At 66.0% G+C, this 12377-nt stretch overlaps 3 protein-coding genes across 3 annotated transcripts; 1 reads left to right on the top strand and 2 right to left on the bottom strand.

Annotated features, from left to right (window-relative positions):
• Positions 1-6: 6 nt before the first annotated feature.
• Positions 7-1522, bottom strand: EMIHUDRAFT_364165 (hypothetical protein). Its single transcript, XM_005785360.1, has 6 exons — positions 1475-1522; positions 1207-1412; positions 1024-1134; positions 826-883; positions 378-553; positions 7-317 (listed from the first exon to the last, which is right to left on the bottom strand). Exons 1-5 carry the CDS (start codon positions 1482-1484, stop codon positions 501-503), a joined length of 438 nt encoding a protein of 145 aa, XP_005785417.1. The 5' UTR covers positions 1485-1522; the 3' UTR covers positions 7-317; positions 378-500.
• Positions 1523-1626: 104 nt separating this feature from the next.
• On the top strand, positions 1627-4574 carry EMIHUDRAFT_441704 (hypothetical protein). Its single transcript, XM_005785361.1, has 11 exons — positions 1627-1732; positions 1812-1852; positions 1923-1989; positions 2060-2300; positions 2372-2709; positions 2882-2917; positions 2989-3072; positions 3139-3305; positions 3373-3628; positions 3795-4060; positions 4132-4574. The coding sequence occupies exons 4-11, from the start codon at positions 2141-2143 to the stop codon at positions 4172-4174; spliced, it is 1350 nt and encodes a 449-aa protein (XP_005785418.1). The 5' UTR covers positions 1627-1732; positions 1812-1852; positions 1923-1989; positions 2060-2140; the 3' UTR covers positions 4175-4574.
• Positions 4575-8241: 3667 nt separating this feature from the next.
• On the bottom strand, positions 8242-10515 carry EMIHUDRAFT_230178 (hypothetical protein; the record flags this gene model as incomplete). Its single annotated transcript, XM_005785362.1, has 1 exon — positions 8242-10515. One exon carries the CDS (start codon positions 10513-10515, stop codon positions 8242-8244), a length of 2274 nt encoding a protein of 757 aa, XP_005785419.1.
• Between the last annotated feature and the right edge of the window lie 1862 nt (positions 10516-12377).

Genomic DNA, 12377 nt, shown 5'->3' on the forward strand with positions numbered 1-12377 from the left:
GGCGGCAGGGAGGAGGAGGAGGAGGAGGGCGAGGGAGGTGGCGGGAGGAGGCGGCGAGGGAGGTGGCGGTTGGAGGCGGCGAGGGAGGTGGCGGGAGGGCGAGGGAGGAGGAGGGCGAGGGAGGTGGCGGGAGGAGGCGGCGAGGGAGGTGGCGGGAGGCGAGGGAGGTGGCGGGAGGTGGCGGGAGGTGGCGGGCGAGGGAGGTGGCGGGAGGAGGCGGCGAGGGAGGAGGAGGGCGAGGGAGGTGGCGGGAGGAGGCGGCGGCGAGGGAGGTGGCGGGAGGAGGCGGCGAGGGAGGAGGAGGGCGAGGGAGGAGGCGGCGAGGGAGGTGGCGGGAGGGCGAGGGAGGTGGCGGGAGGAGGCGGCGAGGGAGGAGGCGGGAGGGCGAGGGAGGTGGCGGGAGGAGGAGGGCGAGGGAGGTGGCGGGAGGAGGCGGCGAGGGAGGAGGCGGGAGGAGGCGGCGAGGGAGGTGGCGGGAGGGCGAGGGAGGTGGCGTGGTGTCAGCTGCTCACTCCCTCGAAGGTCGGCTTGATGACTATCTCGACCGGGCCACCTGTCCGGCGAGGGGCCGGGCGACCAGTCAGCAGTCAGGAGGAGGTCAGGAGAAGGACAGGAGAAGGTCAGGAGAGGGCAAGGCACGTGCGAGGACACATCTTGGGGGGCGCGTCTTGCAGACTGGAGTTGGGGGGGCGCGTCTGGCAGACTGGTGTTGGGAGGGTCTCAGACTGGCATTGGGCGTGTGCAGACTGGTCTTTGGGGAGGGTACTCAGACTGGTGTTGGGCGGGGCGTCTGCCGGGCGTCGGCGGAGCGTCTTGGGAGCGCACCCTTGTCGTCAGGCTCCTCATGCAGGTACTTGCGCGCGATGGCCATGGCCTTGCACGCCTGTGACGGGGATGGGGGGAGGGGGGGGGAGAGGGGGGGGGGGGGGGAGGCGGCCGAGCCGGCGTCGGCGAGGAGAGGTGGAGGCGAGGAAGGCAGAGGGCCGCGAAGAGAGCTGAGCAGAGGCGTGGTGCGGTGCGCGCCTGGTTGAGAGCCGCGGGGCCCGTGGCAAGCAGGCTGGGAAGCTTTTGGCCCTCGCGCACGATGTTGCAGATCGCGCCCGCCACCGAGTTGGGCTTCGACTCCCCCGACACCTGGAGGCGAGTGGGGCGGGCGTGAGAGGACTTGCGCGCGGCGCAAGTTTGGCGCGGCGTCGAAAGCGGAGCCTTGAGCTTCGGGTTGTCGGACGCGGCGAGCTCCGAGACAGACGCGCCGCTCATCGTCCCGACCGCCTCTCCCAGCGGCGCCTTGCTCCGCTGGTACGGCGCGCTCGAGCGTGCGCTCGAGCGCCGAGGCGGCCTTCCGCCGCGAACGACTCCGCCGCTCCCGCGGCTGGACTGCTTGATGACGTCGTCGAGAGCCATGTCCACACCTGTGGGCGGGGTGGGTGTCGAGGCGCCGAGGCGGGGAATGGGCGCAGCGAGAGCAGGGCACCGGTCGACATCGAAACACGTATAAGGTCAAGGACTTCGGCGTGTGGGCCGCTGTCGCGTCAAAGTTGCTAAGCAAAAATCATTTTTTTTCTATTTTTGCACCCCCCCCCCCCCCCCAACCCCTTCGTCTCCCGCCTCCCCGTCCGCCCCGCCCAGGCGCGCGTCACCCTCACCGTCGCGCTCCGCGTCGAGGGCGAGGCGCTGAAGCGGCTCGAGTCGACCTTTTGGGCGGTCTCGACCCCTGGCGACCCGGAGTACGGCCAGCGCCCTCCTCCGACGGCCAAGAGACGACCTCTACGGAGAGTTGGTTGTGAGTGACGAGCCGATGGTCGAGGTAGGCAAGCACCTCTCCAACGACCAGGTGACCGCACTGCTCAACGTGAGCCACGAGCGCGTCTCCGCCGCAGCACGTATTTCTTTTTTTGGCAGAGGTATCTCTTTTTCTCTAGGTGAGCCACGAGCGCGTCTCCGCCGCAGCGTATTTCTTTTTTCGGCAGAGTATTTCTTTTTCTCTAGGTGAGCCACGAGCGCGTCTCCGCCGCAGGACGTATTTCTTTTTTCGGGACGGGTATTTCTTTTTCTCTAGGTGAGCCACGAGCGCGTCTCCGCCGCGTCGCATCACTTCGCCGCCGCCGGCGCCGAGGTGACCGTCGCGCCAAACCGCGACATGCTCACCGTCGTGATGACGGCGGCGGAGGCGGAGGCGCTGCTCTCCGCTCGCCTCCACTGGTACCGCCACTCCCGCGTCAAGGCTGCGCCGCGGCTGCTGCGCGCTGCCGCAGGGTACTCGCTCGACGCATCGGTGGCTCAGCACGTTTCGCTCGTCGGCGAGCTGTGGTCCAGCTCCCGCACATCGGCCAGAGTTGTCTCTTTTCGCAGCCCGAGTGTCTTCTCCTAGGCGAGCTGGTCCAGTTCCCGCACATCGCCGAGAAGGCGACCACCGACGCGGCCGAACCCGCCTCCTTCTTCTCCGCCGCCGCCGGCGAGGAATGGCCAAAGGGGTGCGCGGCGGCGCAGTGCGACAACTTTGTCACGCCCGCAGTGCTGGCGATGCGGTACAAGATCCCCGCCGCCGCCGCGAGCGGCAGCACGGCTAGCTCGATGGCGGTGGCCGAGTACCAGGGGCAGTACTACAAGACGTCCGACCTGGCCACGTTTGGCGAGAGCTGCAAGGTTGACGTCTCGATCAAGGAGACCATCGGAGGGGACCTGCCCGTCGCGGGCGTCGAGGCGGAGCTCGAAGAAGAACGAAAGAAAACAGCCGGCCCAAACGAGGGATGGGGGGACGGCACGCCGCCACCACACACAGGGAGAGTAGCTCGACATCGAGTACGTCGGCAGGGGGTCGTTCTGCTCGCTGTCTTTCTCTTTTGTGCCCGACGTCTTTCTTGTCTCCCTCTAGGCAGAGCTCGACATCGAGTACATCAAGGCGGTGGCCCCGGCGGTACCGCTGGCCGTGGCGGTAACCGCTCGCGCGGCTCTCTTGTCTTTCCACGCCGGCGTCCCGGTCTTCAGGTGCCGCTGACCGTCGTGTACAACTCGCAGTACTCGCTCCTCGCCTGGGCGAGGCAGATCTCGTCGCTCGAGAACCCGCCCCTGGTCCACTCGTCTCGTACGGCGACGAGTGTCCTGTTTCCGTTGCGCGCACCGTGTCTTCTGTGTTAGGTCCATTCGGTCTCGTACGGCAACGACGAGAAGCAGCAGGTGTCGGCCGAGTACATGCAGACGGCGAACACCGCCTTCATGAAGGCGGGCGCGCGCGGCCTCTCCATCCTCTTCGCGTCTGGCGACCAGGGCGTCTGCGGGCGCGAGGGCTGCGGGTTCTTCAAGAAGCGAGTCACGCCCCCGCCTGCCGCGGTTCCTGCTTTCCCTCTGCCGCACGCGTGCTTTCTTTCTTAGGCGGTTCAAGCCTGACTTTCCCGCCGCGTCGCCGTACATCACGGCGGTCGGCGGCACAGATTTCGTCACCAAGTCCGTCGTCGGCGACGAGAAGGCGTGGGTGGCGGGCGGCGGAGGCTTCTCCGACGACTTTGCCATCCCCGCCTACCAGGCCGAGGCGGTCGCGGCGTACTTGAGCCAGCCGGACCTCCCTCCCAAGGACATGTGGAACTCGACCGGCCGCGCGTACCCGGACGTGTCGGCGCTCGCCGGCCAGGTACGGCTCGCGTTGCGCCACTCCCCATATCTCCCCATGTCTCCCCATATCTCGCGCAGGTGAACCCTGACTGCGTCGTCTTACGCTAACCCTAACCCTAACCCTAACCCTGACCCTAACCCTAACCCTAACCCTAACCCTAACCCTAACCCTAACCCTGACCCAGGTGAACCCGTACTGCGTCGTCTCGAGCGGCCGCTTCGCCGGCGTCGCGGGCACCTCAGCGGCGTGCCCGGTGGTGGCTGGCATCTTTGCGTTGCTCAACAGCCGGCGCGTCGACAACGGCAAGCCGGCCCTCGGCTTCCTCAACCCGTTCATCTACCAGAACCCGCAAGGCTTCCAGGACGTCACGCAGGGCAAGAACACGGGCGGCATGCAGGAGTACGGCTTCAGCGCCGTCAAGGGCTGGGACGCGGCCACCGGCTTCGGCACGCCCGACTCTGGGGCCGGCCGCGTTTCTTTTTTTCGCGCGGCGGATGTCTGTCCTCTCTCCCCCTAGGCACGCCCGACTTTGACGCCCTCGCCGAGGCCGTGGACCAGCTCTGAGGCGGTCCCCGCCGCACTCCCCCGCCGCCGCTGCAAGAGCCGCCGCGGGCGCCGCGTCGCCGACGCCCGCGGGTGGAGTGGGTGGGTGAATGGGGTGCGCTGAGGGGGAGGCGCCTGTCGCCGCCTCCGGAGCCTATTCCGCCGCCGCGGCCGCCGCTAGGGCCGAGCGGCAAGAGCGGAGCGGCAGGGAGTTCGTGGATTGACGCGTGTGGGACGGAGCGCGGCGACGATTCGACAGACGACACCGGATCCCAAAGAGGGCCGTGAAGTCGAGTGTGGGAGGAGGAACGTGACTGTTGCTGTGGGAAGAGGAACCTCGGACGTCGTGTCTGAGTCACGGTGTGGCTGAGAGCGTGTACTGTGTAGTAGGAGGAGAGACTCGGATTCACGTGAGCTTGCACCAGGCTCCAACCGGAGCGAGCCCACTTGTTTGGCGAATAGGCAACCCGCACACGCGGCACGAGCTCAAACCCGAGCCCGCAGTGGCCAGTGCCCTCCGCGTACACACACACACACACACACACACACACACACGCACACACACACACACACACACACACACACACACACACACACACACACACACACACACATGTATGTATGTATGTAGTAAGGTGAAGAACAGTCAGGCTCGGACTGGACACCAACGCGGTATGGGTGGACGCAAGACAGATGATGACGACACGCACGAGCGACACACAGACACAAACAAGCTCACAAGACACACAGCCAGCGGCAGCGGGCTGCCACACATCCTGAGTGGGCGTACACATCACTCAGGCCACGTCCCCCCTGTCGCCCCCCCCAGCACTCCAAGGTGCCAAGAGACAAACAACAGCACAACAACAGAGACACGCGACAGGGCGAACGTGTGAGACTAGAGCAGGCTTGCTCCGCCTCTAGCAATCTCGTCGCCGGCCGCAAGGCACGGACGAGACCGTGTGTGGGGTCTTGTGAGGTGTCTATGGACACACACACACACGCTTTGGTGAATTTGCCCCCCCTTTTGGTATATATATAAAAAAAGATGGTGGGCGCACGATACATGAGGTACAGCTCACAGCTCACTACCCGGCGATGGTGGGCGCACGCCCGCGTAGCGGCGGCGCAGGTTCCCTGAGCTGTTCCGACGCGGTCGTGCTAGCGGCTGAGCGAGGCGAGGAGGAGGCGGTGCTGGCGTGGCTCGAGGGCGGCGGGCGGGCCGACGCGACGTACGAGAGAGGCGAGGCGAGCGGCCTCACGCTGCTGATGGGCGCCGCCCGCTACGGCCACGAGCGGTTGGTCGAGTTGCTGCTGCGGCACGGCGCTGAGGTCTGCCAGCAGGACAGCGACGGCGGCACCGCGCTGACGTGCGCCGCCAGCAACGGCCACGAGCGGGTGGTCGAGCTGCTGCTGCGGCACGGCGCGGAGGTCAACCTGCGGAACCGCGACGGCTGGACCGTGCTGATGTGCGCCGCCCGCAATGGCCACGAGCGGGTGGTCGAGCTGCTGCTGCGGCACGGCGCGGAGATCAACCTGCAGAGTAGCGCAGGCTTCACCTCGCTGATGTACGCCGCCCACCAAGGCCACGAGCAGGTGGTCGACTTGCTGCTGCGGCACGGGGTGAAGATCAACCAGCAGAACAGCGGCGGCTGGACCGCGCCGATGCTCGCCGCCCACCAAGGCCACGAGCAGGTGGTCGACTTGCTGCTGCGGCACGGGGCGAAGATCAACCTGCAGGACAGTAACGGCCTCACCGCGCTGATGGACGCCGCCCGCTGCGGCCGCGAGCAGGTGGTCGAGCTGCTGATTCGGCACGGCGCGGAGGTCGACAAGCAGAACAGCTGCGGCGCTAACGCGCTGATGGCCGCCGCCCGCAACGGCCACGAGCGAGTGGTCGAGCTGCTGCTACAGCACGGCGCTGAGATCAACCTGCAGAGCGGCAAAGGCTACACCCCGCTGATGAACGCCGCCACCAAAGGCCACGAGCGGGTGGTCGAGCTGCTGCTTCGGCGCGGCGCGGAGATCAACCTGCAAGACAGCGACGGCTACACCCCGCTGATGAGCGCCGCCCTCCAAGGCCACCCCGCCGTCGTGCTCCGCCTGCTTCGGGCTGGCGCAGATGCAAAGGCTCGCTCTGCAGACGGCAAGTCCGCGCTGCAGATTGCCAAGGAGCAGGCGGCCGAGGTGCTAGCTACTGCCGACGCCGCCAGTGCTCCTGGAACGGACCACGCCGGGTGCGTGCGCGCTCTCACAGAGCACGCAGCGGCGCTGAGGGAGGCGGAGGCGGCCGAGAAGGCGGCCGAGAAGGCGCTCGAGGCCAAGGGGCGGCGCGAGCAGCGCGAGCGGGAGGAGGCGGCGGCGGCGCGAGAGCGCGAGCAGGCGGCACGACAGCGAGAAGCAGAGCGGGCGGCGGACGAGGCGCGCCGGGCGGCGGATGCGGCGGCGCTGGAGGAGCAGAGGCGAGCCATTGCGGCGGAGGTGGAGGCGAAGCTGGCCGCTGAGCGCGCAGCAGCAGAGGAGGTGCTGCGGGCGAGGGAGGCGGAGAGGCTTGCGGCGGAGGAGGCGCAGCGAGAGGAGCAGCGGGCGGCGGCGGCGGCGCGCAAAGCCGCTCAGGCGGAGGCGGCGCGGCGCGACAAGGAGGCTGCGGACAGAAGGGCGGAGGAGGAGAAGGCGAGGCGGCGCGCAAAGGCGGCGGAGGCAACGGCGGCCAAGAAGGAGGCCAAGGCAAAGAACAATAAGGCCAAGAAGGCGCCGTCTGCTTTCGCGCTCGAGGAGGAGCGGAGGGCGAAGGCTGCGGCAGAGGTTCGCGCACAGGAGGAGAGGGCGGCGCAGCTGGCTGCTGAGCAGGAGTCGGCGAGGCGGGCGGAGCGAGAGGCGGCAGAGCTAGCGGGTGCGGCGGAGCAGGCGGCGCTGCGCGAGGCTGCAGAGCTGGCAGAGGCGTTGCGCCGGTCAGAGATAGATGCGGAGGAGGAGGCGCTGGCGCGTCGGGTGTCGCGGTGCGGGGAGGCGGTGAGCAGCGAGTCGACCGGCGGCGGCGGGGACTTGCAGCGGCGTGTCGAGCGGCTAGAGGCGAGCCTCGGCGCGGCGACCGAGGGTAGCCTCGAGGAGCGGGTCGGCGCCATCGAGCGCTTGATCGGGCCAGAGGCGGGAGAGGCGGCGGAGCAGCATCTGCCAGTCACCGACCCGCTTGCAGCCGTCTCACTAGCGGACGCCGGCCTCGACACGGGGCGGCCGGCTGCCCCCGAGTCCACCATGGGGGGAGAGACCACGTGCATCGTGTGTTTCGCGAGAGTCAAGTCGCATGCTGCGGTTCCGTGCGGGCATTTGTGCGCTTGCGGGCCATGCTCTGAGCTGATGCGAGAGTGCCCTTACTGCCGCGAGCCAGTGATGATGTGGATGGTTCCGCGTCCGGTCTAGAGATAGGTGGCTTGCGTTCGGCTGTTGTTGCCCCTCGGATCCCCCCAGCGGCCGGTCTTCCGACACACCCTGTACGGCTGTAGTCGTGGAGCAGCGCAATGTTCTGTGTGGTTTGTGTCGAAAAAGAGTTCTCAAGGCAAGACAGACAACGTGCAAGCATTCTCTCCTGTGCACTCTCTCTTCTCAAAACAGTCTCAGTCACCAACACCCCACATGGGCTCACAACATGTGCACATGCACATGTGCATGCTCCAAGCTCCATGCACATGCACATGTGCATGTGTCAACCCACAACTACGTGGACGTGGACGTGGAGCTTTAGGATTACACTTTTGCCCTCTCCTCCCTGTGCCCTTAAGTGAGCTGAGCAAGCAGACAAGAAGATCGTCTCGAGGCCTTCGCGGGGCAAGGTGCTTCGCTTAAAAAAAAGAAAAAAAACATCGCAACGTTTAGCTCTTTAGGCGACCACGGCAGTACGAGTCAGTTTTGAATGGGATGAGTCATGAGAGGCATGCGCCATGCAGATGATACTTAGGGCGTCTCGTAGCAGCGGCGTCCGGACTACGGTGTGCAGGCACGGCAGCAGAGATGCGTCGAGCCTTCCTGCCCCATGCTTCGGGCCTTCTTGCGGGCGCGGTGGGCGCAAACGTATCCCAAAGCAGGCCCTCTCAGATGTCCACCGCGGTGCGCATGTAGCGCGGGTTTGTCACCCACATCCCAAAGTTGTCGGGAAACGAGCGAGCAGCCACCTCGACCGATGCGGAGTACTCGTCCAGCTCGTCGCTGAGCACGTGCAGCGACGCCTGGAACTTGGCAAAGACCTCGGCCAGCGCCGCCCGCTGCGCCGCGCTTGTCGCCGGGAAGAGGTACGACCAGTCGTTGGGCCCGCCCGGCGTGGCGAGCAGATAGGGAGTGGTCGAGCTCGTCAGACACATGAGGGTCGCCTGCCGCATCGCGAGCTGCTTGGTCCCGCTGAGCCGCCCCTTTGGCCACGAGAAGGCGGCAAACGAGACGTCCTGCGCGAGCGAGCCGACATTGCCGACGACGTTGTGCTCAAGCGCGACAAAGGTGATGAGGCGGGCGAGGATCCTGCGCACGTAGTCGCGCGCCTCCGTTGGGCTGCCATTTGCCACGGCAGCCACCGCAGCCGCGTCACCATGGCTCTCGCTGAGGTGAGACAGCCACGCCCACACCTCGTCGCACGGCTCCCCGGCGGCGGACGGCTGCTGCGGGATGCCGTCGGGGTAGAAGCTCTCGAGGTACTCGCCCGCGAATGCGCTCGCCGCCGCCTCGAACTGTTTGCGGCTCTGCGTGTACTTGGAGCAATAGGGCGGGGCGACCTCCTCGGCCGCGAGAGGAGGGAGGCAGCCGCTGCGCTTGGAGGCGGGGAGGCACTCTCGCACGGCGTGCCAAGCCTGCTGCAGGCCGAGCTCCGTGAAGGCAAAGGCGCGGCCGACGGTTGAGTGCGGCAGGACGAGGGCCTGCCGCGCCCACGCGTTGATGGTGATGTTGCCGTAGATGAACGGCGTGACGAACCGGCGCACGGGATGGTCCGGCGAGAGCGTCTCCCGCGTGGCGATGGTCATGTTCATGCTCACTAGCAGGTGGGTGAGGTACAGGTGGTTCGCGAAGGTCACCAGCGAGAAGAGCGACGAGCGAAAGCAAAACTTGATGTACGCCCAGCTCTTGCCGTGGCTCGGAGTGTAACTCACCGCGGTGGTGGTGACGAGGCCCTCTATCGCCGGATGCGGCACCCGCTCCTGCCGCACGATCGCGACAACGCGCCAGTCGTCGTCAAAGAGAGCGTCGCCCCCGTACGACTCGAGCCCCTCGCGCACCTCGCAGTGAGCGAGGCAGTTTGTCCGGACCGCGTATCTCGCCCCAAATTGCGCCCTCTCCGGCGCGTCGTCGGCGAGCACCTCGATGTTGTCTGCGCCGACCTGGCTTCGCACGAGCCACGTGAGAGCCTCGTCGGAGTGCTTGCTCGGCCACACCTCGGGTACCTCCGGGTAGATCCCGCTGCACACCCGCATCACATAGGCAACCGGGTCCTCTGACGGCGCGAAAAGGGTCTCATCGGCGACCCGCGGGGGGGATGACCACGACAGGAGCCTGCACGCCGCGCCGAGGATCGGCACCACGGGCACCTGCCAGCCGAGGATGTTGGGGTACGCCGCGCTGAACTCCTCCTCGTAGGCCTTCGCCACACTGAGCGGCACCGGGCCGCAGTTGGAGCGCGCGAGCCGGCGCCTGGGCTGTAGCTGGGCTATAGGCATGCACGCGCTCGTCGTGACGGTGGCGCCTCTGTACACGACATACTCGTACGCCATGTGCAGCGCCTGGATCCACAGGATGAAGCCATTGTATGTGTCTCCAAACTGCTGCGGCATCGTGCTGAAGATGAGCAGGCAAAAGACGAGGATGGTGGTGGACAGCGCAGCGAGCGGGAGCACGAGAGGGTAGCACAGCGCGCTCAGCACCAGGCAGGCGATCCCAAACACCGGGAGCTTCCAGCCATAGGCACCGCACCCAAGATTCCGGATACTGAACGTGTTGATGCAGGTGCGGTCACCGCTCACCGACGCCCAGGACGTGCTGAAAGGCATCGTGCTGACGGGCGATGGGTCTGAGGCTACTCCTGCCGCTCTGCGCTGGGACACGAAGGCCCCGCTCGGCTTTGCGCACTTAGGCTGGGATGGCTGCAACCGGGTGGCGAGGGGCTGCTTGTGGGGCAGCATCCCGGGCGAGGGCGACGTGAGGGAGACGGCGGGGCGACACAGCGGCGGGAGCCGCAGCTGGTACTCGTAAGGTGGACACAGCGGTGGACACAGCGGCGGGCGCCGCAGCTGGTACTCGTAAGGTGGGAGGAACGCGGCAGGCAATCGGGCTCCTACCCTGGCTGGGGAAACCCCGGCGTGCGATACACATACGAGTACGGACATACATGCAAGGATCGCCCCCCCTTGCCCACCACATTGTGTGTGTGGAGACGTTTACCTTACAGTACCTTACCTTAGGGGGTCCCTGTGCTTCGCGCCAAAAAACGCACGCCCTCGACCTAGCTACCTCGACAACTGCCGCTGGTACGTGCCCAGGCGGTGCCGCCCGGTGCCGAGCGCGCGCTGTGATTAGCCTCTCGCCGCGAGGAGATGGCAGATGGTACGGTGATCTGCACTGGGACAGAGAGAGAAAAATGGACAGACTAAATTAGACATCGCGCGGATTCCCGATTCCCGCTCATACTCAGGTCGAACGGATCCGTTCCACACTCGGGCTACCGACAGGGAACCTCTCGCAAGTGCTCCGCTCCGCCCACGCGGTCTTGTTGAGCAGCAGCGCGCCGCTAGAGGGCGGTCTCATCCAGCAGGCGGACCGGCAGCTTGCGCTGCTCGGCTTGACTGCGAGTTGAGATCTTCTTCTTCTTGTTCTGGTCCGTGCCACTGAAACTCGACTGCACAGAGCCGCGCCATCACACCCCGCTCCCCGGGGGGCCGCTGGTGAGTGGTGTGAGCGACCCGCCCGGTCTGAACTAAACCGGTCATGGACTCTCATGGCGCGGACAGCTGTGGAGCATGGACGATGGAGGGCACCCCTTAAATAAATAAATAAAAACGGACACCTCTCTACTGTGAGATGGGTAAAAAGGAACAGGTCCCCGCCCTTGCGATCTTTGTGCAGGGTTCTTTGTGGGTGTGGTCGGCGACTAGCCGGGGTCGTCCTCCCGGTGGGGGACTAGCACTAGCCGTCTTCCACATGGTCCCTCGGGTCCCTGCTGCTCCTAATCTCTTTGTACATCCTCGGCATGTTGTGCGAGTATATGGGACACGATGTCTCAAATATGAGGGGTTTTGACTCCTACCGGCTCCTGACGCTATCCCTGGCAGCTCTAATGACCAGGATCAGTAGTGCTATGATAGAGGGTGCCCATACTAGCGAAGGAGCTGCCACACTCGCCCGGAACGTCCCCTTCTCGGGCCGGTTCTGCAGCCCGCGAGAGCCGACAGCGGGGCCGTGCCGCGGGTGCCTACTGCCGAGTGCCACAAACACTGCGCCGTCCCGCCATCACCTACAGGCTGTCTTGTGTGATGGTTGGGATGTCCAAACGCCACCATCTTGGCTCTTGCGACCTCAAACCCGCGAGCTGTATGGGTGGTCCTGACGTCGACAGACGCCCGAGGACCACGGTGAAGCTGAGCTGGAACGAGTCGACAAGTCTCGTCTGAGCCCGTGGCGGTCGCCGGCTGAGTCGCTGTGCACGGACCGGTACCTCAGGCGTCACCTCCGCAGCCTCAGGTCTCAAACTCCACCACCTCCGCCGGGACGCCGTCGGTGGCACGCTCGGCGGCGAGTTTGTTGCAGCCCCACAGCGAGCGCGGCGTCGAGCCTAATCGGTCTGGTCGGTTCGCGGCACTCACTGGGTGCCAGGGAGTGCCGCCGACACGCGAGCGGTGCTTCCTGGCAGCGCGCGCCGGCTGTGGGGCTGCAACAAACTCGAGACACGCTTTTTTGGGACATTTTCGACGCTTTTGTCCCATATACTCGCACAACAAGCCCCTCCTGCTGATCTCCGCAAAGTCCTGCTCCCTCCCTCGGTCCCTCGTCTCGCCCTGCGAGGGCACCCCTTTCTCTCGTCGTGTTTTTATGTTCTCTAGCTCTCTCACCGCGAGACGCGAGAGAGCAAATGTGACATGTGTGTTATCTCTGGGCGGAGACCATGCAGTCGTCCGAGGACTGAGGTCCGTGTTTTGAGAGGCCCTTTTGCTCTCGTGCGTCAGTGTAAATGCGGGGTAAGGAGCAAAGGTGG

Source organism: Emiliania huxleyi, assembly GCF_000372725.1.
Source record: "Emiliania huxleyi CCMP1516 chromosome Unknown EMIHUscaffold_161, whole genome shotgun sequence".
NCBI lineage: Eukaryota > Haptophyta > Isochrysidales > Noelaerhabdaceae > Emiliania > Emiliania huxleyi.

Excerpts from the sequence above, each read along its gene's own strand:
- EMIHUDRAFT_364165 (XM_005785360.1), bottom strand. Across the intron at positions 1,135-1,206 it reads CCGACAACCCGAAGCTCAAG|GTGTCGGGGGAGTCGAAGCC; the intron begins GCTCCGCTTTCG and ends ACTCGCCTCCAG. Across the intron at positions 554-825 it reads TGAGGAGCCTGACGACAAGG|GTGGCCCGGTCGAGATAGTC; the intron begins GTGCGCTCCCAA and ends CTCGCCGGACAG.
- EMIHUDRAFT_441704 (XM_005785361.1), top strand. The coding sequence starts at position 2,141 with ATGCTCACCGTCGTGATGACGGCGGCGGAGGCGGAGGCGCTGCTCTCC. Across the intron at positions 2,918-2,988 it reads TCAAGGCGGTGGCCCCGGCG|GTGCCGCTGACCGTCGTGTA; the intron begins GTACCGCTGGCC and ends CCCGGTCTTCAG. Across the intron at positions 3,629-3,794 it reads TGTCGGCGCTCGCCGGCCAG|GTGAACCCGTACTGCGTCGT; the intron begins GTACGGCTCGCG and ends ACCCTGACCCAG.